The following is a 24,417-nucleotide window of genomic DNA, read 5'->3' on the forward strand; positions in this document are numbered from 1 at the left end:
TTTTTACAAAGTGTTGATGACCTTGAGTGGGAGTGCTCAACCCAAGACAGTCACAGGAATCTACACTTGATTTCGGAGGCCAGCTTTAAGTGTGACAGCTGCTGCTGCTGCTGCTGCTGCTGCTGCTGCTGCTGCTGCTGCTGCTTCTTCTTCTTCTTCTTCTTCTTCTTCTTCTTCTTCTTCTTCTTCTTCTTCTTTTTTCTTTTAAGCTACTAAGGAAACACAAAGCAATAGCTTGCAAAGAGCGATTAAGTCTTTAATTCTGTGTTTTCTTCATATTTCTTTATTTGCTTTTACTTTTAAAGAAATCAACGAGTGTACCGTGAATCCGGATATCTGTGGAGCAGGACACTGCATTAACCTGCCAGTGAGGTACACGTGCATATGCTACGAGGGCTACAGGTTCAGCGAGCAGCAGCGGAGATGTGTTGGTAAGAGGCGCCTTAGTGGACATAATTATTCAGCGCAAAACATTTACACTGTTAAAGCACTCTTTTCTCAAACAGAATCTTGAGAAAAGGTTACTGTAACTTTCAAAATGCTGTAGCTAGGGGCCTCAAAAGAAGCATTGCCAAACTCCTGGGATTCTCTTCAGTCATCGCTACAGACTTTACCAAATATAATACATTTCCATCTATGTAGAATAATTGACAGAAGTTTCTCAGGTCAAGTAAATAAAAGAAGAGCTCTAGAAATAACTCCCCATGGACATAGTTAGCGAAAGTAAGTTAATATATGTTTCAATAAAGAGTTCTTGTAAGTACTTACCGTCTGATTTCCACATCAGATTTCTAAATTGAAGGTCCACCTGTGCTGGCACCGAAGTGTTAATGAATTTGTAAATAAGGGATCCCATATGTGTTCCTTCAGAATAAAAGTTATCTCAGAAAGAGGTATAGTAGGATTAGATAATTTAATTTGTTAACTTTAAATCTAATTTTCTTTTTTGAAAAAGGAAAATTCAGCTCTAAATTATAAGACACTGGCAAAGTAAATCCAGCAACAATGGTACATATCTAGTAGTACTTTATTATGAGCTACTTTTGTGCGTACATACAGGATGTAAATGGGATCATCCACGTGCTTGGTAACGTGGCTCTTTCCTTGTCGTTTGCCTACTTTGTATAAATTCACCTTTAGAACCTAGACTATTAGAAAAATTAGTGGAGATACCATCGTCTAGCTCTACCCTATGTAGGGTAGAGTCTGACTGTGATAACGACACTGGATTCCAGGGCTTGCGTGACCCTAAGGTATCTGAAGTCACCCTGGGTTGCCCTGAAATCTGTCTCTTTGAAATACCAAGGCCATGGGGTTGTAGTCTCAGCCTTTGAAGCAGCACGCAGCAAGCGGCTTGCCCATTCTCATTAATCATCCTTCAAGTACTTGGGGTGAAAAGCCAGGTCTCTTTCCGTTACCCCGTTCAGTTCCGAAGGTTTGTGGTCCCATGGAATCGTATCCTGGGTTCCTTGTTACAGAACAAGGAGGCGACCAAGTTCTTGATACACAGCACTAATCTCTTTCCATGTTTGGTTTTGTAACAGACATTGATGAATGCGCTCAGGCCCAGCACCTCTGCTCCCAGGGCCGCTGTGAAAACACGGAGGGAAGTTTCCTCTGCATTTGCCCAGCAGGCTTTATGGCCCCTGAGGAAGGCACCGGCTGCATAGGTAATGATGGTGCTTTTCATATATATGCCCAGAGCTGGGGATTTAGGTTCATCAGCCCCTCTCAGATAATCTAGACTTACTGTGAAACATATTTTATGACACACAATCTACTAGGCGATGGGAGATGTAAAATAGATTTTTCCCCCCTCCAACATGTTGGAAGGGGTTATCAGAAATATGCTAACAGTGTGATTTTGAAGCATGTCAAATCAAAGGGATGATAACAGAAACCAGTTACTTTGTGCGTACATTGGAACTATGCTAGGAAAGGTATGAAATGACATTTTGGGGGCTTAGGTAGCTCAGCGGTCTAAGCGCCTGCCTGGCAAGTGCAAGGACCTGGGTTCGATCTGTGCTACTGCGTGCTGTGCTTCCCTGCCGGCCACCGAAGCTGGGCATGGTGATGCACACCTGTAGTCCCAGAGCTGGGGAGGTTGGGACAGGAGGATCACTGCGAGTCCGAGCTGCATAGCGAGACCCTGTACCAAATAAATAAATGATTTTAAAAAATAAGTGATATTTTGCAAGCTGAATCTTGACGATTGTTTTCTGCTTGGAGTAGACGTGGACGAGTGCCTGAGGCCCGATGTCTGTGGCGAGGGCCACTGCATCAACACTGTGGGTGCCTTCCGGTGTGAGTACTGCGAGAGTGGGTACCGCATGACCCGGAGAGGCCGCTGTGAGGGTGAGTCGTGGGGAGTGGGATGGGGTGGGATGGAGCAGGAAGGGACCAGATGGGACAGTGTGGCCCTGCTCTTGCTGGGCATGTGCGGTGGTGAAACTCAGGGCTAGGTCCAGACGCCAGGCCGGGGGGCACCTCATCTGGCTCTTTTCCTCTCCCCCCAGTGTAACCCCGGCGCCTCCAACCTTCTGCTCCCTGGAGTCATAGCTCCGTGCCTCTCTCCAACAGCTCCATCTGGTTCATTTTCCTTTTTGATGTTCTCATTATTTTTCACCTCAGTATCTGCCTTCCCTGATGTTTGGAGTGAGATCATTTATAACAATTAATTGTGTGTAACTTAGCCCGAGCCTAGACTTAATTAGAGTGTCTTGCTCATGCCTCCAGAAACACGGTGCAGGTGTGACCAGCACTGACTTTTCGATGTTGACCTTTTCACCTTGGCGCATTCTGTGGTCTCCACTGCCTCCTTTGCATGTGTTCTGGGCCTCACTAGCAGACTCCCTTCAGCGGCGCTGGCTGACCACCTCTGGGTCAGCTTCCAACCATGCTAGATAAAATGTCTTCATTAGTCACCAGTGGCATGACTTTCTGCTATTAAAAAAAGGTTTTGGGAACTATAGACAGCACATCCAGAATCATTTTCCATTAAAATTTCTGCTCGTGGAATTGTCCAGGTTACACATGTTCTTTTTGAAACCGCTATGGCTTTTTTTCCTTGAAGAAAGGCATGGGCTGCTACTGCTGCTGCTGTTGCGGTCCTGCTGTGACACGCGAGGGCTGAGGCCTGGATGTGGCTATGCTGCCGGATCCTGGTTGCTGGCCTGTCCACCTCTTTTCTGATGTGGCCGGGTTTCTAAGAGCTAGGGTGGGGCAGATGGGGTGGACCACTCTGTATGGGGTGTCCCCTGGTTTCAGCATGTGGCTTTTCTCCACAGGTCCAATGACCCAGGCTTGGAGTGAGGGCTAAATAGGCATTTTGCAGCAGCTTGCACCTTCTTCTTGTGCTGGTCTCTTGCATCTGCTCCTTGGGCTTTTGAGGAGACAGACAGACAGAGACAGAGAGACAGAACATAGTCTTGCATTTGAAGATGAGGGATTAAGGGACAAGTGGCAACGTGTTCACAACGTCCTATTCCAAGGAATCCTCCCTTTGCTTCAGAGGGGCAGCACAGGAATGGGAAAGAGTAAGGACTAGAGTTAGCTCGCTGCACTCGCCCGTGGTACCTGCTCACCCTAAGCTAGTTACTGAGACCTTGCTGAGCTCAGTTCTTCACCTATAAAATGGGAGCCTTGAAGCCAATTTGGGACTATGAGTGCATGTGGCATTGACTGGTGTGGCCCCCCTCACTCCATTAATTCTCCAGGTTTAATTTCTTCAGGCCTGTGTCTTCCTTGGCCCCTTTGATACATGCCCAATCTTCTTAGTGCCTCAGGAACCATGGGGTGTACTGAAAACATGTGCATGGACTTAGGTGACAAGCTTTTGTGTGCTAAACAGTGCCCACCAGTAAAGTCAGACATCCCTAAGTTCCACAGGATGGAGAGAGAAGGTACGTAAACAATAGGACTAGAAAGGAGCAGTCTCAAAATTTGAAAATTATGTAAGTCAGTTGAAAGTTGAATGACTTATTCAGTAATATTCAATATATGGTAATTATTTAGCCGAAACATTACCAGGCTCCCTGAATAAACAATAGATCACTCTGTTGCCATCAAAAGGCTTGAAAAGAAGCAGGAGCCAAGCAACGAGGCTGTTTTCTAATTTCACTGTGGACCAGAACCAAAGGTCCCCGGGCTTCTGGCTTGCTGGAGATTTTCTCAGCTGTCACTAATGGAGCTGCTTTCAAACAGCCCCAGTCTCCCAGGGCCCTGCTGCAGTTTGCAGACATTATGTCATTCTCCCTTGCTCTGTGCTGCTCAGAGGTGATGAGGCAGGTAGTCCCTAACTTAGAGCACAGGTGAGCAGGTGAGGAGCTACAGGGCGGCAGGAGCGTTACCCTGCGCGGCTCAGCAGTGCGCTGTGTGCTGGACTATCCTATCTCAGTGACATGCTCTGACATAACGCTTGTGTTTCTATTTTTAAAATCTCATCCAAAGGAGAATGTAATGCTGTTTGGAAAAGGAAACTGGCAAGCCTCATCTTTTTTATAGAACAAAAAGTCTCAGAACATCTGACCTTAAAAGGGACATGGAGAGGGAGGGGGAAAGGGACTGAGGCTGTGTGTCATTGTCTATTGGCAAGAATCTTCCACTTACAGGAAAAAAAAAAGGTTGCAAGACAAATAAACACATATTTTGTTAGTATCGTGCTCCACATTTTCACTTTAAGCAAATGTGTAAGGGTGTGGAGTGAGACGTTTTACAAATTCTCTGGAACGTAGACATCACATATACCCAGTTATTTAGTTAGTGAACTCGTTCTATATTTCTTTACTCTAACTGTTCAGCTTTGTTCTGAAAATCTACTTATGCATTAAATACATTCAGGTGCCCTGTAAACTGTACATTGCTGTATTGGGACCCTCAGGTGTTAAATCTGTTCACCTGAATACAAAATCTGCTTCCAAAAAGAAGCATGCTTTTTGGATGGGGACCTCCTTCCACTCATCTTTAAGCCATTGAGCTCTTTACTGTATTATATTTCCCACCATGTTTTTATTATTCTTTTAAAAAATCCCTAAAGTTATGTTAGTAGTTAACTCCGCCACAGCCATAGCCATAGCCATGGGTACCTATAAGGCAATTTTTTCCCTAGTATTAGAAAAATTGATGTATAATAACTTATCAGTGGAAGTGAAAATGAAATTCCCAGACAGTATCGCACAGGGTCATTCCACATTTCCTGGAAAATCTTGAAGGTATAGGGTGAGTTCAGTCTTAGGGTTTTTTTTTTTTTTTTCCTCCTACAAGGAACTCCAGTTTTAAGTTATTCAAAGTTAGGCTGCTCTTGAGTCCATAAAAGCAAAGAGGTTTTTCCTAGAGTTGTGACGGCGAACCTTTCAGAGCTTTCAATGGTAAGAAACAGTGCACCGTGGAGCACGTGCCAGAGGTTCTCCACCGCTGCTCCAGAGCATGCCACGTCTGACGAGAACACCTCCAGCCAAGTGGATACGGAGCTCCATCACACTCATCCTCATCCCTTGTATTTCCTTCTGGCTGTGATTTGAGTTTTGATGTCCCAGAAAACGGCCCCAGAAGAGCGGGCCTCTCCCAGGGTAAAATCCCGTATGTTAGATTCTAAACCTGACCTTGCCAGCTGAAGACTTAAGGCCAATTTCTTTCTTGAGCTGTTGTAAATACTTAATCCAGGTATACCTGAGCCATACATTATTGTCCTGGGTGCTGTCTAGACCCATTATCTCACCAAAGTATTATACTGAAATGTAGCTATAACATGCTTTTCCCCACAAAAGTGAAAATTCATCTCGGTATTCTGAAAAAATGTCCATGACCTAGTTACTTGGGTTTTTTCTTTCAGATATTGATGAGTGCTTGGCTCCAAGTACTTGCCCAGATGAGCAGTGTGTGAATTCTCCTGGATCTTACCAATGCGTCCCCTGCACAGAAGGGTTCCGAGGCTGGCATGGACAGTGCCTTGGTAAGCGCTGAATCATCCTAGTTTGAGTGTTTGTTTCTTCTGCATAGCCCATTTCCTCATAGTGGCGCAGTGCCAGTTTAGCCTTCCTCTGAAATGGAGGTGGAGGGGACAAGTTTTCATTCTCCTCAGAATTAAAGTAATTTTTCACCATGGAGAAAATAAGAGAGTGGGTTGGCGTGAAGGATGGGAGATGGTAGGTAGAATGAGTCATTCTGATTGAAACAAACTGAACAAACAGCAAACTGTTGTCCCTAATCTGATAACTAAAACAAAAATAATAAGTACTATAGGGAAGAGAGGAATGATGAGAAAAATGCTTTAAAAAAGAGAGGCCTCAGAACATGGAAAGATGGACAAACAGTCCAGGAAATGCGCACACAGTTTGGCCATAGAGGTAGTGAGTGTAGTGCTTTAGCTTCCAAGGAAGATGAAAGGGTAAGTTTGCTGTGGTTCTTTTTCTTCTGTGTATTTGTTCACCACGTCATTTTTTTTCTTAAAAATCCAGCTCTTTTTCCAAACCATGCCAGGAGTCTGTATATGTGAGTTAAGTGTTCCACCCATTTGTCCTTTCCTTTCTTCCCCAAATTGTTAAGAACTTATTACCCAACCCCAGAGTTGTACCAGCTTCTAGAATACATAGACGAAACCAGGCATGACCCCTTCCTCACGGGCCTTACATTCCATCTTGCAGATAAATAGTGCAAGTACTAAGCAGGAAGGAGAGATCTATGATAGAATGAGTTGCCCTTAGAAAAATGGTTGTGTTGAGATTTAACCAGGGAGGGAGAACCTTTGGGGCATAGGAAACAGCATGGGCAAGGCAGTGGTGCAGAGAGGGAGCAAGTCCTGTTTCAGAGGGCCACGGTAACTAAACGCAGGAAACAAGGGAAGCCTTGCTACAGAATGTAGGAGTGGATACGTCAGACCCTAGCCATCCAGATAGAAATGTGGCACTTTATGGTAGTAACTCTGGGAAGACATTTTAGTATTGCAGAAGGGGTGGGGATAAGTAGGTGGTAGAAACAGCCTCGAACTCAGGGCTCAGTTCCCATCACCAGGCAGCAGCAGCAGCTCAGCCCCCATAGCCAGTGCAGGCGTAGCCCCCATCCCGAGCCCCCACACGCGTTCCAGGAGGGCCTGCTGTGGGACTATGAGATGTAGATCTTTGGGGAATAAGATAAAATACTTTTATTCATTAGTTGTTTATTTGATAAGCATTTGTTTATGTAATTGCTGCTAACCAGAAAGCGTACTGGATTTTAATTTTCCTATTTGGCATCAGTGTCGTACTTGGTCATCCAAGCTGCTGTGCTGCGGCCCTGCTCACATGTGGATGTGTCACCCTAGGCCGATGCCTGGACTTCACCTTAGCAGCTGTGGTTTATAGTACAGTAGTACCCCATGCTCTGATGTTAATGGGGCGTGACTGACCAGATTGGCAGGAGGCTCTTCTTCTATACAAATAATTCTAATGGAGCTCTCACGTTGTGTGCGCATATACGTGTGCGTGTGTATTTGAACATTTTGATTCATTTCAGAAACATAGGACCTTATTTCAAAGCAGTTTTACTTTTGCCAGCCAGATGAGTGGAATCATCAGCAAATATATTAGGTCACCGTGTTGCTCAACTCCACCCAAGTGACACATTCGGTCCCTGGTTCCAGGCAATAGCTTTTGTTTCTGACTTGCTGCGGTCTTGTGTTTCTTGTTACCAAGAGCAGGCAGTGTTCTTTTTCCTTCTTCTTTGGGTAAGATTTTGGGCTCCATGTAACCCACAGCTTAGGTCACTCTTCCGTGATAGAGTTGCTGTTCTATCCGTTTTTTTATATTGAACTTGAAGTTTCTAAATCTCTCATGAGGGTTTTGGCAGATCATGTTGAAATAGTTTCTCCATCTTAATTTTTTATGGTAATGGAGCTTTCGAGTGTTGAAAACCTGAGTGTGACCAAGAGCAGATATTGCAGTGTGTCTTTCTTGTATTGAGCCAGTGAGTGGATTGAGTTTTTTCCACAAAATGCTGACAACGGGGCCGGGGAGATGGCTCAGTAGGATAAGCGCTTCCCTGGCAAGTGCAAGGACCTGAGTTCAATCCCCAGTTCTGCCAAAAAACCCAAACCAAACCAACAAAATGCTGACAATGCTGATGAATTCTTAGCCCATTTTCTTGTGCCTTTATATATTTTAGTTTTCCCACCTTTGTACTTTAGTACTCTAAAATACTCTTCAGAAGGCACAGTCTTTTTTTTTCACCCCCCTGCGGAACCGGGGATTGAATTCAGGATCTTGTACTTGCCAGGCGAGTGCCTATTCACTGAGCTGTCTACCTGGCCCAGAAGATACAGTCTTAAGCCTCTCTTGGAAGTGAGCCAACTGATACTACAACTTGGCATGTGTTTATTTGCTCATTTAATAAGCATGTTGAAATTTATATATAGCATGTGAGATGCTTTTAAAACAACATGGATTAAGAGTGAACAAAAGAGACTGCCCTTGACTGGAAACACATGCTAGTGCTTTTAGCTTAACAAGTAAGCAAGTCAAACCAATGGGACGTCAGACATAGTCAACATCGCGAGAAGAAATGATAAGACTGCCTATGGGATATAGGTGGGGTTGCCAGAGATCATCTGGTTGCCAGAATGGCCAATGATATGTTATAAACAAGGTATTCTTATTTATTCATTTTTCATTTATGTATTTGGTACGTCTCACTATGCAGCTCAGATTCATAGTGACCTTCCTGTTTTCAGCCTCCCCAGTGCTGGGATCACAGGTGTGCACCACCATGCCCAGACTCATTTGCTGGCTCAGCATGCCCCAGGGGTGGGGCCAGCATGGCATGCGGGACTGGGGATCGAACCCTGGTTCCTGTGCTTGCCAATGCAGGCACTTAGTCTGCTGAGCTATAATGAGGTATTCTTAACAGTCATCTGTGGCCATGTATTTGCTTTTTGATATCCTTGTAGTGCAGATAATTTAGGATATATTGATATTTTTCTTGTTGGTTTAATGGAAGAACATTAAAAACGTGAAAAATTCCTAAAATCATGAATTTTGAAGAAAATCCTACACTTGACATTTATTAGTTGTTACCTGTAGAGTGGACAGTCTCTACCTCATGGAGTTGTTGTGTTCCAGACACCTGAGTATTCTTTTTCTAGAACTCTCTCACTGGCCACGTCAGACAGTGTTTATAAAATATTACATAAACTTGTCATGATGCTCATTTTTTTTTTAAATTTGTCAATGTTCACATCAATTGACTCTTGACTGTCCTCTTAAAAGGCTTCATTAAGCATGGTTGTTTTCTGTAAGTGAAATAAATCAGACCCGCATGCATAGGCATTGTATTGTCCCCCTTGTGTGAAAAACTGAAAGACTAGATAAGGTCTAGGATATGATATATGTTTATATTGTATAAATATATATTGAAATAGGTAGTAATTGTTTAAAGGGAAAAAGGAACTAGGAAAGGAAAAGGGAGAAAAAGGCAAGATAGTTACACTCTCAGTGTCTGTTAGTTCACTGAAAAGGAGGTTTGTACTAATATTGAGTAGAAAATCTTTATACCCATGTCCTCTACTCTGAGTAACTACTTTGAAGAACCACCATGTGCAATGCATTAACTACTGTTATCCTCCTATTATTTTGTTATGAAATTCTGTTTTACTTTTCTTCAACAAAGTTTTAAAAAATTCGCTGTTTTGACCCCTATATGCTGTGGAGTTATGGTACCAGTTATTCTTTCTTTTATTTTCTCAGGCTAAAAAATGAAATTGATGAACTATTACGGGCCTCATTATATCCACGACCCATAGGGTGGCTCCTTTGTTTTGTTGTTTTGGTGGTGGTGATGGTGGTGATGGTTGTAAGACATGATCTCTCTATGTAGCCCAGGCTGGCCTCGAACCCTTCCTCCTCCAACCTCAGCCTTTTGAGTGCTGGCATTGCAAGTATGTGCTACCACACCAAACTTATAGAATGGATCTGATGGATGCCTCCCCTTGATTTGTTTATCTTTACAAATTGTGTAGAAATATGTAAAAGGCTAACAGGTGTTTTGTGGAAACGACATTTCTTCCTAGTGTTTTCTTCGGGGTAATATTATCAGTTGTTTGTTGTCCCCTTCAAATACCGATCATTTTCAGACTCCACCTAACACGTCATCCCATAATGTCTGGCAACTCTTCTTGGCTTTTGCGCTACTGTATCTGCTTCCTTCAAGTTGTGGATGCAGCCTCTTCTCAAGAGTGCCTTTCACTGGTCAGCACTGCAGTCCTTGGACCGAACAGTCAGCCTGGACTTCTGCCCCCTTGATGACCCCTGTCCTTCATGACTGCTTCATCACTGTGGGTTCTGGCTGGTTCCCACTGGCTGCTTCACCCAGAACCTCTCCCAAGGGAAGCCAGCCTGTCAGCTACTCAGCTTAGAGGTTCTCTTAACTCTTGGAAGACAGCTGGCATCACTCAAACCTGACGAAAGCCATCCCCCAAGGAAATGCATTCACATTTCGTGATTTAAAGATAACCTTTAGTGTATCTGATATAGGGTTATATCTTAGTTCACGAAAGTGAAACATACTTTGGTTTATGTGATTTTTTCTGAAGTTTAGTTTAGAATACTAAAAAAAAAAAATTGAAATATCTTTTTGGGGTCTATTGCCAAAATTAAACAAGTTATTTGTAGTACCTAGTAAGGTCTCTGCCCCCATAAATGTTACAATCCTTGTTCTCCAAACCAGAGCACCTTTCTCTTTATTGCGTTTGTCATGAAATATAAGAAAGATGATAATGACTGATACCTGTTAAAGTAAACAGTATGCCACATTTCTCTATACTGTATAGTACAATACGCTATGTAATCATATTTATTCTCTTCATTTTTTTTTGTTTGTTTGTTTGTTTGTTTTTGTTTTTTTTTTGGGAAGGGCCTACAGGGTGTTCAGGGTCTCACCACTAGATTGGACTCATAGTGATCCGCCTCTTTACAGCCTCCCAAGAGCTGGGATAACAGGTGTGTACCACCATGCCCAGTGTCAATTGCTGTCTCAATGCATCCTGGGGGCGGGGCTGGCACGGCAGGCTGGAGGTCGAATCTTTGGCCCCTGCGCCTCCTTGCAGGTGCTTTAATCCACTGAACTATTTGGCTACCCCCTCTTTGGCTTTAAAAAAAAAACTCATGTCATAGAGTTTTTAACTCTGCCTATCAATTAGGAATGTTCTTTTATGAATTAAAGTAATTTTTTTTAACTTCCTCGCATTTTTTTACATAGGTAAATTCTTAGAAATTGTAATTCTCCATAGTGTTGGTAAGAGTTCCTAACAAATGAGTAGGGTTCTATAATAATAGTGGTATTTCCACTCTTTATTTTGTTTGCTGTCCTTCACAAGGGAGAATATTTGTTCTCGCTGTCTAGATGCAGCCAGCCTTTTTTAGGGTTACTTTATTATCTTGCTTTGTAATTGAGTCTGTGGTGACCATGTGACATGTAACATACGTTTCTAACATTTTACCTAGTCTTTCTTTGTTAATCTCTAAGTGAAAGATCACTTTCTGAACTCTGTTTAAGTCTTCAAATCTGTCAGTTCTTAGCATGTGAAGAAACTAGTATTGTTCAATGCAGTTAACAACTTGTTAGCCCACTCTTAGCCAAAACCAGACCCATAGAATTGGAGGGGTAAACATGGAGAACTCATTGTTCTAGTTATCCTTTTGACACTTTAGTGGATTTATTTTCAGCATTCCAGATTCAGTACTACCATTTATAGAATTTAGGAATATTCATGGATTTATATAGAATTGAAGACTTTTATACCGCATTGATTTTTTTGTATAAGCTGGCATCAAAGCACATGTACCTTTGGCAAACTGTATAGACTGTGTAAATGCCGGCCTTATCCCTAAGTCATTATACACTAACGGAGTCTTCTAACGATCACGAGGTTATTCATTGACATCTATTAGATGTCAGAAAAGATTTGAAATTACAGAAACAACAGTGACAGAAACCTCATTTTTGGAGGCAGGGACCATGCATGTGTGTGAAGAATATTTATTGTAATAAATACTGCTAATTGTGTAACTTACAAGTTGACTTTAATTGGATTGTTTCATTTGATACTCACAGTTCATGGGGGACAGACATGAAAATCGATTCTCAAAGAGGTGAATGGGCTTACTCAAAGTGAGGTAATAAATGGTCAAACCAGGCCACAACCCCAGGTCTCGTCTCCATAAGTCCAGGATTTACCTGTACATCACATCTCATATACCTCTCCTGTGTAAAAGTTCATAGGGAGAGGGAACCCTCCTGGGTGGGAGTCAGTCCTTGGAAGCAGTGATAATAGTGGCTTGGCGATTCCAGAGTTGGCAATGGCGGGTCTGTGTCACAGGTACGGCAGCTGTTTTTCTGAAAGACAGAATGTTCCTTTGGAAAGGTGAGTTAGGAAGCCAGTAATTTGGTGAGATTAGAGGGCTGAGTTTTCTGAGGTCATCGCTGGCACTTTGTATAGGACATGCACAGCCTTGGTTCTCCTCCAGTTCTGAAAAGCAGTGGTGATTCTTCAGGGATTGTGTAGCAGATTCTTGTCAGCTGTGCTGCTACTGCACATTTTAGCCTCATCAGAATTGACAGAGAGGCCTGAGGCTCTGGGGTTTACTATACCTCAGGTGTACTTGGAGCAGCCTTATCACACAGAGCAGCCTATCTGCCTCTCATTTTTCCAGGCTGACTTTTCTATCACATATGTTCTCCTCTCATCTTTAGTGTAAGATACTGAGTGTGAAGAATCTTTCACACTCAGTTAAAGTGAGTGATAGCCCATCGTGGTGGGTAGTCATCCCATGTATTCACGTTGCTATAGAGCTGGAATGAATTCAGATGGTACCTATTCACTGAAGTCTGTGTTGGTGACTGAGAAATTAATTGTGGTAGAATGACCTCAAAGAAATGATTGGCTTACAATGCTGAGAGCCTCATCTCCTTGAAAACACAGAAAGTAACACATGTAAACTGTCACTTTGGAAAATTCTAGCTAACTCCAAGGAACTGATAGGTGGGGCCTGAGGGACTGTGCATATAGCTGGAGGAGGTCACGGACACGACTGGAAAAGTCAGCGTCTGAAGATGCTGTGTACCTCGTCAGTAACCTATCAGAGAGAGACTTGAGGCAGTCTTGTAAGTTCCTGATATATTAGGAAGGAAAAGGTAGAACAAGTTCCTTGCCAAAATGAAGGTCATCTCAAGGCAAGGGAAGAGCTAGCAAGGTGGGACTGCTGGCCAGCTGAGAGATGTGGCTGTGAAATTGTGATGAGTGGAGAGTTGTCAGAGAGCTAGAGGGAGGTTAATGCTGCCATTGTTGACTGCTGAGCTTCATACTGATGATCACAATGAGGTGAAATATCTTTAAAAGGAAGCAGTGATGCTAACAATCAACGAGGGCTCAGGAAGGATCAATGATGCCAGACGATCCTGTCTTTTCTGGTAGGGTTGCTGGATGGCTAGTGCAGGAAGCCCGTGGGCCTGGCATGTGTCGTTTTTTTTTTTTTTTTAATTTAAAAGATTTTTTTTTTATTTCTAAGCCTCAGCTATGTTGACATTATGGATCTCATGTCTACAGTATATATAAAAAATGACATAAGAGAAGAATCACAAAATATATTTAATAGTTACGCATGCATGATAGAACTGAGCATAAAAATAGTTTTCTTTACTATATTTTATTTCTTTTTTCAAAAGAAATTACCAACAAAGTGAAAAGGCAACCTACAAATTTGGAAAAAATCATGACAAATAAGTACGCAGACAAAGGTCTACTCTCTAGAATTTATAAAGAACTAAAAAACACTAGGGCCCCAAAATTTAAAGACCCAGTCCAGAAATGGGCATCTGAGATGAACACACACTTCTCAGAGGATGCAATTAAAGAAGCGAATAAATATATGAAAAAATGCTCCACATCACTAACCATCTGCGAAATGCAAATTAAAACCACATTGAGATATCATCTCACCCCAGAAAGAATGGCTTTCATAAAGAAATCACCCAACAACAAATATTGGAGAGGCTGTGGGGAAAAAAGAAACCCTTCTCCACTGCTGGTGAGGATGTAGACTGGTGCAACCGTTATGGAAATCAGAATGGAGACTCCTTAGAAAAGTTGGACTGGAAATCCCCTTTACACCAGCTATTCCTCTACTGGGAATTTTCCCGGAGGATTTGTCGTTTTCAACAGAACATTTTTAGAGTGTCTCCAAGCACCATACATGAGAAAGATCAATTTAGACTGGGTGGTAGCATAGTAAGGCAGATGCATAAACTTTAGGGCCGTCATATCTACAGAGTCTGACCTTTAAACCTTTGACAACTTCTTTATTCTAGAAGATTTAATTAATTTATTGAATGGCAAAGGCCAAATTATCATGTGTTCTTAGCACACTGGTAAATTGTTCGATGTTTAAAACCCATGTTTACAAGAGCAGAGTAGTATTCATGGTGAGTTTCCTGCCTGAGATAGAACACAAAGGCCTTCATACTCGTTATGTCAGTGCATTGGAAGGATTTGGTTAGTGTGAATGTTCTGCAAGGCTGTAACACTTTCTTGGAGTAAGATGAGGCTTGAGCTCCAATGTAGAAAACCAAATGCTTTGTCTCGACCTTCTGCTCTAGAGGTAGGTGACTATGAGGAGTGTGGACAGTGGGCCGGGTAGGGACCTCACTTCCCAAGTAGATGAGCAGTACTACTGGTTAGATTTGTATGTTCTGATTTACCCTGGCTGCATGACAGATAATAGGTTACAGATGACAAGAGTTAGGAAAACAAATTACAAGATTATGGCAGTAGTTTAGGTCAGAGGAAATGGCAGTAGTAGGAATTAAGTGAAGTGGGTGACTTGAGAGCTATTTGGAAGGTAGACTGACATGGCTTGACAACATGTTGAAAGTGGAGAAAGACAAAGAATAAGGAATTCAGGACAATGACTCCTAGCTTTTGAGTGGGATTTTGAGGGACTAGTTGTGCATATATATTGATAGAAGAAACAATATAAAGAAAAGGCAGGGGAGAGATCAATTTTAGCTTTGAAAACTCAAACACCGGTGAGATGTCATGGGGATAGCCAATGCCAACTGGATTCTGGATATGCATTTGAGGAGAGAGATTTGGATTAATTTTTTTTTAAATGTGCTTGGTACAGGGTCTCACTATGCAGCTCAGACTTACAGTGATCCTCCTGTTTTCAGCCTCCCCGGCACTGGGATTACAGATGTGCACTACCACACCTGCTCTCGGTAGCTGGCTCAGGGTACCTGGGGTGGGACTGGCTTGGCATGTGGTGCTGGGGATTGGGAATCAATCCCTGGTCCCTGCACTTGCCTGAGTAGGCGCTTAGTCTGCTAAGCTTTCCCACTGGCCCTGGATTAAATGTTTTATATGTGATTATTCTCTAGACTTCTTCCTTTGCAGACATTCTTTACTGAAGTTCTGTTATGTTTTAGAGTTATTTCTTCCAGGGCATAATCTCCATTAAGACCATGTACTAATCTAATTCCAATTGCTCTTATCTGTGAATGGTTGGCTTGATGTGATTTTGGTTCCATACAATTTTGTCTATCGTAAGTAGAGAGAAGAGTAAACATGTCAAGCTACGTAGATATTTCACAGAATTCTGCTTCATCATTCATCACAGCAGTAGCCTAAAAAATAGACATTTTGTAAGTATGTTATGAATGATCATCTGCAGTGTCTGTTAATTTATTTTAGAGCAAAACATGGCCTCAGAAATTGACTTTGCTATTACATTCTGCAGCCCTCTAAGTCACTCTCTCCAGTGCCTAAATAATGAAAACGAGCAATCCATACATTTCTGAACTTGTTAACATTTTTGAAACCAAACCAGATACTAGACATGACATTTTCCCGTTGCCGTCTGGAATTTCCAAACCTAGTGTCTAGGTCATTCTGTTCCATTATTTACTTTGGCTGTAGCACTTGGCTTTCTCTTTCAAGTTGTTTGCTTTAAGCTTTCACAAAAGTGGATTCCCACAACCAAGACAAGGGTGGATAATGAGTCAGTCTGGAAGTGCTATTTTGGTTGTCCTGGACCAGGATCAGTTCATCATAGTTAGTGGTATTTTGTGAAAGCAATTTGGAATACCTGAGTAATGCCAACTCCTGACCCCTCTGACTGTGTGAACAAACAAGTACATGCCCTGGCACTCCTTGGCACAGTTGAGTATAGGTCTTTCCGAATTGTACTGAAAGAAAGATAGAATGCCTTTTAAATAAAATAGAGTGCAAATGAATGTAATCTGAACGCTAGGTTGCTGGATTCAGAGCATATCTGTGTTGTCTATGCCTGTGATTCTTGGCTTTAAAAGCTCACAGTGAGCATTAAACAAATGAAATTTATGCGTTCAAGAGCCTTTTCCTTTTCCTTTTTTTGCCTACTTTATGATTAAGATGTTTTGAGTTACAGACTGATATAAGGCTTAGTCTAAATTGTGATGTGGCCTGTGTTATTTTAGCATTTTGTGGCTGAGTTCTTCCTGTTTAAATTTTGGAATATTGATGTCACACTGATGTCTGTCACTGAAACATGGAGCGGGCTTACCCCAGTGTATTCAAATAGAATAGAGAATATGAAGGGTTTTTTTTTTTTTTTAGAATGACCATATTCCAGAAGAACATACTGAATTTTGTTGAATGGAATTCCATCAAAATTTAAATGGTTATTTTCAGTGTAAATAGAAAATAAGAAAAAGAAACACAAACTCATGCATTTCTCCTTTGTTTAACTGTCACTAGTCTTTGCCTATGGTGGAAACTTATCACCAGATTAAAAGAATGGGCTTTGGATTTAAATCTCACAACTACTGTTTTCTAACTGCTCGTGTGGGCTTAAGTGAGTTGTTGGACTTCTCCGGGTCTTAGCTCTTGCCTCTGTAACATGATGAGCCTGTACACATTTTATTATAATTAAATGAGATGATGTCTGTAAAGCCTTTAGTGCTTACATGCAATAAATACATGACAAAAAAACTAACAATTAACTATTGGTATTCTTTGATCTGCTTCTTTAGTCTATACCTTACTTTCAAACTGCCTGGCAGACAAGTGGCTGACTCTTAGATGCTTTTTATTATACAGATTCGCGGGTATCTTCAAGGCCAGTGTTGTGTTCAAATCCCCCTCCCCTCTCTGCTAAACTTACCTGCGGTCCCTCGGTGACAGGCCTTAGCCTTCCTTCCTGAGGACTCCCCCATCACACTGAATTCCTGAATGGACTCCCACCCATTTTAGGTTATTAAGAAAGCTTTGTTTTGCATAGTGTTGCTCTACATGACCTTTTCTTCCCCAACCCCCCTCCCCACAGTGTGCACCTTCTGTAATTTATGCCTGTGGGGCAAGGCCCGGCAGGAAGAGCTCAGGTGCAGACCCTCGGTACAACTCCCGACAGAGCCCGTTTTCCTCTGCTAGGCCAGGTCAAGAGCTTGAGACTCTGTGCTCTTTTCTGCTGAAGGTCTGCTGTTTCATTTCCATCCAAATTTATCTTTTTTTCTCTCTCTTGTTTCCATTATGCAAGACGTAGACGAGTGCCTGGAACCAAATGTCTGCAGAAATGGTTCTTGTTCCAACCTCGAAGGCTCCTACATGTGCTCCTGCCACAAGGGCTTCAGCCCCACGCCAGACCACAGGCACTGTCAAGGTAAGGGTTGCGACCAGATTTCCCGTTGTACTTGCATTTCATTGAAAAAACAGATTAAGACGACTGATGGTCACTATCTGCATCTGATTTTTTGTTGGTTTGTTTATTTTGTTTTTGAGGCGCTGTTTTGCTATTCAGTTCAGGCTGGCCTTGAACTCACTTTGTAACCCAGGCTGCCCTCAAATGATCCTCCTGCCTCCTCAGTGCTGGGATTATAGGCATGTGCCATCCTGCCAGGCTCCTACATCTGTTTTGATTGAGCCACTTGGAGCTATTTTGTTTGCTGTTCCTCAGAACAGTTCCTTATTCTGGTCAAATACAGAGTGGCTATATATTCATCAATGGAAAAAATGTACTTTTTAGAGACTGTCTATAAGCTACAGGCCTATTTATTTAATTTTATTTTGGTACCAGGAATTGAGCTCAGGACCTTGCACTTGCTGGGCAGGTACTGTGCCACTGCGTCATATCCCCAGCCCCAAACATTGATCTTATATATTTGCTATTTATATTCTTTTGTAAATTTATCTCAATACCTTATCCTATTTCTAAGACTTCATTTTTTCAATCCATGTGTATGATGCCATATATATATATATATAATCCTATAATATATCCCCCCCCTTTTTTTTTTTTGGCTGGCTCAGAATGCCTTCAAGGCAGGTTTGGCTGGCTTGAGTTGTGGGGATCAAACCACAGCAACATGAGCCTGACTGCTTTGTTGAAGCAGCCACTTAAAGAACTGAGCTAAGGGGCAGGCCCCACACCATAATATATCTTGAATATACTTTTTGATGGTATGGTGTTGTAATTTTCCAAGGTTTCCCTAATTTTTAAAAATAATTTCATTCATTCATTCATTCATTCATTCATTCATTCATTCAATTTGCTTGTTGTACTGAGGATTCAAAACTGGGTCTAGGGCGGGAAGATGGCTCAGTAGAATAAGTGCTTCCCTGGCAAGCGCAAGGGCCTGAGTTCAGTCCCCGGTTCCGCAAAAACACTGGGTCTCACAAATGTTAGACAAGTGCTCTACTACTGAGCTCCACCCCCAGCCCTATAATTCTTTTTTTGTGTAAGTCTAATTTTTTCCTATGGTAAAACTTTTAAGTTGTTTCCTTTCTGCATTCTTCCACTACTTTTATACTTAAAAGCATGTTGGTTTATTTCCAAAGCGGAAAAAGAGGTAGAAACTTCAATTTTCCTAAGTAAATGCATCAATTTAAATGAAGGCACTGAGGCGATCATTTCCCACTGGAGTAGGCAAGTGGTCAGGGACAGCCTGGTGTCCTGCAAGAATGGAAGCGTCGGCTGCTGCTTGGAAGGAACAAAAAGACATCTGAGCATGGTGACTTGCTCCTTCCTTCCAGTACCTGCTACTAGAATGGCGTACCTCTGTTTTCTCCTGGGCTGTTCTCACTTGGCCCGTATCCACAGTTTTCCTATGGACTTAAGTCATACATCTCCTTAAGCAAAATTAAAAATGAGAGTAGCAAGAAGGTATTGTTTCTGACAAAAAGGGGAAGATTAATGAAATCTACAAAACAGTTAAAATAAAAGAGGGGGTATTGTTTCTTCCCCCATGCCTCAGGTTATGGTAAATGAAGATTTCAAGCCTTAAACATCTTGTTTACTTTTATTTAATTTTTATATTTTTGAATCTTTATTATTAAAAGAAAATCTTTCTTTAGAGCCATCTTTCATTTTACCTTCTTTCTTTTGAGCCCATCTGGTTCTTTTCTGCTAGTTGAAGTGAATGCTTAGAATCCGTCCTTACCCTTTGTGTTTCAGTTTGTCACTACTGTGCCTTTCAGCCCGCGCTCTGTGGCCCAGCGGTGCTGGCTTCACAGCTGTCCTGTGAATGTTCTGAGCCTGTCTTGACCTCAGCACATGCTCGCGACCACCTTACCTTTTGTGCCCATCTTCTGCTGCACATCTTCCCTGACCTGTGGCTCTGCTAGGGGCTCGCTATGTGAACTGAGGGAGACTGTCTCAGCTTTCTAGCCTCATTTCACTCCTTACAGGGAGGATGCCATGGTACGACTCATCCCTGCCGTCCTGCTCTTGGCCATCACCAAGCCAGGGCAGCCTGCTGCTCCTGGATGGGCTTCCCCCAGAGCACTGGCATTCACACTGTCGCACAGGTGGAGCCGCGGCCCCGAAACACTGCTTTCTAGGTGTGTGTGGTGGTCTGCTGGGTAGCTGCAGAAGCCACCTCCTTCGTTCCTTCCCTTCTTCATCTCACATGCACTGGGTGCCAGGCTGTTGCAGGTACTCTGCTCCCCAGCACATATACTGACAAGTTATAGTCTCTGAAGGAGCCCTTACTCAGCAAAAGAGAAGCAAGATCTACTAACTGACAGAGATCATAAAATACATCAAAGCAGTATAGCTACTTAAGCAAGTGATTCAAGTGACAGGTGACACTGACAGGTGATACCAGATGACTAGAGCACTTCACCTGTGTGTTATCTTTCCCACAGCCCCTGACTTCAGTCTGAAGAGAAAGGCAGCAGGTGGATACCAGCTGGGGACATTCAACCGGATTTTAGCTTCTACATATTATGACAGTCGAGGTCATAGACAACCAAAAGACTGAGTGGGGAGGCAAGACTGCTCAGTGCAGTGTAGATCCCTGGACTGGATCCTGAAACATAAAAATGACACAGTTGCAAAAGCTTGTGAAATCCAAATAAAATCCAGAGCTTGCTTTGAGAAGAAGCAGCAATAAAAACAAGGCTGGGGTCATAGTTCAGTGGTACAGGGCATGTTTAACTGTGTGAGGCCCTGCATTTGATCCAAGCATCACAAAACAAAAACAAACAGAAACCCAAAAGCTAGACTCTCAGGGTCTAGTATTGACACTTAGAGTCAGTGTGTGCTTGTTTTGTGAAGTCTCACTTCGTGCATCTTCAGAGAGGGACCAGTGATGGGCTGCCATGGAGTTGACGCAGAGTGGATGGGACCATAGAGGACTGGAGATAGTTCACAGTGGGTGCTGCTATACAACAGAGCACAAGGCCACTGTAGCAGTCGTGGTGCCTGTGACGCTGGAAGGATGGGCAGGTTGTGTAAAAGCCCAGAAGCATGTGACTGATTTGGCTTGTACACTTCTGGGAGAGCTTTATAGAGGTGTTACTGCTTGGACTGGCTCCAAAGTATTGAATACAGGGGAGAAGAACGTGGCGGGCAAGGGAAGGAACACATGCCCAAGCTGAGAGATGGAAGAGGGCTGTTGTCTCTGCCTGACATTGACCGCGCCCTGTGCTTAGATCCCAGCCGTGTCTCCCTGCTGCTGTCTGGGATAGGACAAGGCAAGACCTCCATCTTCTGCTTTGGAAACCTACCTGTACACGAGCTGTTCCTCTTGCCAAGCCTTCCCTTGCTGCAGTAGCGCCATCTTTTTCTTCACTTTTCTCATGATCTTCTCCCAGACTACCACATGTCTTAGTTGTCAGACTTATCCCAGATCATCAGTCTGTCCCTTCTCCACTGTCCCAGCCACTCTCTCAGTCTTACCCCATGTCCCTGCTACTGGCTTTGTCTTCATCACATTAAATGAGCTGGCAGCTTTGTACATTTGATTGTAAATATATTACCTAGTAAACTGAATTCTGTGTCTCTTGATTCGATTTTTATTTGTGCATTTTAGCACCTTGTGTCCTAAATTTCCACATACCTTGAGATAGTTTATTTTAACTCTGGGTTTAATTTGTTAGAGAAATGAGTAAAATTTCCTTAAAGTAATACTTTTCATGGAAGTCAGTGTTTTCTGTTTGCCTTTTGGCACAAAAGGAGGAAGACATTTGTCCTGCATGCCTATTTTATTGGAAAGATTTCTTTGTCTCAGAAATTCTGCCTCTCTTTGGAAAAGAAAAAAATATTTTCTAGAAATAAATTATGCTGTTCACTTAGTCATTTTAAATACAGAAAGATCTTCTTGGTCAAGATAACTGCATGACCTCAAATATTCCGTGTGTGTGTGTGTGTGTGTGTGTGTGTACGTATGTGTGTTAGTGCTTATGGTGAATTTCTTCTGACAGACTTCTCAACGAAATGAGCAACTGATGCAAGAGTCTGGCATGCCCAGATGCTGCTTGGAATGAAGGGTCTGTCCTCGCCACACGTCTTCACATGGGAATGCTTAGCTGTCCTCTTCTAGGGGAAAGTGTACAAGAGTCCAAGACACTAAAAATGTTGTCAGACATCATGCGAAAGCCAACCAGCTAAAGAGCTATTGTGGGTCTTAAGTTTGTGAACTGACAGCTCAAATGTTTTAGAAGGTTTACTGAAGGAAAATATAACTGCCATCCCTAAAGCTAGCAGACTTAGATTATAGAAAGAAATATAATAATTCTTAAGGTGAAATTTGGTTTATTCTTAAATTCCTCTACGGACAATCAGTAATTGGCAGCCATGAGTTATTTACAAGAGACGGGGACTGATAACACAAGCAATGAAACAAAAGTTCTAGTTAACTGAAGTCAATGTTGTAACAAGTTAAGACACAAGTTTTTGAACTCCAGTTATCCTAACTGTACAAGCTATTCCATGGAACATGGGCTAACTTGACACCTTGTTTAGCTCAGGATAAAACTGTGAAAAGATCAGTGCCTCCATAGATATTAAGAAGTGTAACTTTGTTTAGGAAACAGGTAATTGAGAGAAAGCTATACGGTTAATGAGGTTTCCTGGCAAAAAGTTTTAGAGGCATTTAAAATAAGATGTTTTAGAAGGAAACAGTCATACAGTGATCTTAGGCGATGGCCTTGAAAACACAGTGTTCATTTTATTTGTGATTCATTTAGGCAGGCGTGAGTAGAAGTCTAGCGTGCTTTGTTTGCATCTGCTCTCTGGTCTAATCCTCACAAACAAAAAATCCTGTGGCACAAGTGAAGCGCAAGTCTGCCATGTCGTAATAACCATCGGTGTGAGGAATTGACTGGTGGTTTTAGAAGAGGCGAGGGTCACCCTGTGTTTAGCAGAACAGGCTCCATCATCCCCTGATTAGAACAGAGCAGCAGGGTAGATGAACAGAGGCACTGATTAACTATGCCTGCCACGGGGGTTCACACTGTTGGTGACGCTGGTTCTTTCCTCAGTTGGGTAACTTCGTACACATGACATTTCTTAGAACACTGACTGAGTTATTTCCCGTCTCAGCAGCTTTATCTTCAGTCACGGCGTTTTAAGAATCTGCACTTGTCTCTCTTTCCTTCAGCATTCATTCCGTCAGCCATCCCAACACTCACATTTTTCTTAGTTTTCCGTTGATGCTTTGGAAAGAGCTCAGTGTTCTTTGCTGCAACTCTTTGACCTTCCACTTGAGCTTTTTCTAAATAAAGTAGAAACGTCAGTTTCCTTTTATAACCACCTACATTCTTATTTGTTTCTATTTTGAGCTTTTTTTTTCTACACAGCTCGGCAAGTGTACAAGCTCACTGACAGCCATTATTTCATGCTTCATGTTCTGTTTTCAAATCAAAACTAGTTCATGTTGTATGTCTTCTGCATCCAAAATATGAGAGGTGGTGAGTTATAAGTCAGGTTTTTAATATAAGTTCATTGTCTATTTGTAGTAGCTTTTCCCTCTGCGGTTAATACGAGGAAGAGTAGTCGTAGGCAGGCATATGCTCAAGTTTATGACACCTCCCATAAGATGTGTTGCTGTTCTAGTGAGAGGACCCCGAGCGTGCATTGCACAGAGGCCTGCATTCTCCTGGGTCATCTCTCTCCTGAAATCATTGTCATCTGTTTTAACAGACATTGATGAATGTCAGCAGGGGAATCTGTGTATGAATGGGCAGTGCAAGAACACAGAGGGCTCCTTCCGGTGTACCTGTGGCCAGGGGTACCAGCTGTCAGCAGCAAAAGACCAGTGTGAAGGTAAGGGCCCGGGCCGCGCGGGCCTGAGGTTTCTGCTGAAGAGGCTCGGCTTGAAAAACTACATTAAATAAAGTGAGTTCATTCTAGACATCTTCTTGTTCCAGAAAGCCAGGGACTTGCGTATGTCAGGCAAGTCCATAAGACAAGATGGAAGAGCTTTAAAAAATACAGCATTGGTGACCAGTGACAAAGCACTAATATTAGAAAATCATTATTGTCTTTATACTTCATTATTATAGAAAGTAATTTCTATTTAAACATTGAAATTCATTTAAAGGTTTGACATACTGGGATTTCGGCAACTAGAAGGTAATTATGGGCTGGAGAGATAGCTTGACAGTCCAGGCGCCTGCCTGGGAGGTTGAGACTGGAGGATCACTGTTAGTCTAAGCTGCATAGGGAGACCCTGTACCAGATGAGTAGATGTGACACACACATTGTACTAAAGCTTTCATAGTCACAGTTGTTTCTTTGGAAAAGACTGGGTTGTGCCGCTATCAGTAATAAGTTAGATATAGCCAGAGCCACCTACTGAGATTATCCATTGAGGAAAACCATCGTAGGTGCCAGATGGCTGACAATCACATTGATACTATGACATAGTGGGGGCAGCAAGGACTCAGGGGCTGCGTGGGAACTGATGTGTGTGGTAAATCTTACAGAAATTGACAGAAGTAGATCGAGGCTTGCTAGTGTTACAGAATCCTCCAGCAAACTGCAGGATGACTGAGTCCTTCCTCACTGCGCAGGGTCAAGTTATCTGAGGAGTAGTAAGGAATGTGGCTGCCGTAGCCATTGCCCTTCAGAAGCCTATTGATTGCAACCTAACAGTAGAGGTAAAATTACTGGCTGCAGGAGATATATTTTGTGCCAC

At 42.6% G+C, this 24,417-nt stretch overlaps 1 protein-coding gene across 4 annotated transcripts in view; it reads left to right on the top strand.

The window, feature by feature from the left end:
- The window catches only part of Ltbp1 (latent transforming growth factor beta binding protein 1), a 239,592-nt gene that overhangs the window by 127,105 nt on the left and 88,070 nt on the right, over positions 1 to 24,417 (top strand). For all 4 annotated transcript variants that reach the window (XM_004627602.2, XM_023711174.1, XM_023711172.1 and 1 more), the window contains exons 12-17: positions 306 to 431; positions 1,545 to 1,670; positions 2,233 to 2,355; positions 5,831 to 5,950; positions 17,535 to 17,657; positions 23,421 to 23,543. In XM_004627602.2, the coding sequence (XP_004627659.1) occupies positions 306 to 431; positions 1,545 to 1,670; positions 2,233 to 2,355; positions 5,831 to 5,950; positions 17,535 to 17,657; positions 23,421 to 23,543 (741 nt within the window). The remainder of the gene's footprint in view (positions 1 to 305; positions 432 to 1,544; positions 1,671 to 2,232; positions 2,356 to 5,830; positions 5,951 to 17,534; positions 17,658 to 23,420; positions 23,544 to 24,417) is intronic.

This window comes from Octodon degus, unplaced genomic scaffold, assembly GCF_000260255.1.
Source record: "Octodon degus isolate 3935 unplaced genomic scaffold, OctDeg1.0 scaffold00020, whole genome shotgun sequence".
In the NCBI taxonomy this organism is placed as follows: domain Eukaryota; kingdom Metazoa; phylum Chordata; class Mammalia; order Rodentia; family Octodontidae; genus Octodon; species Octodon degus.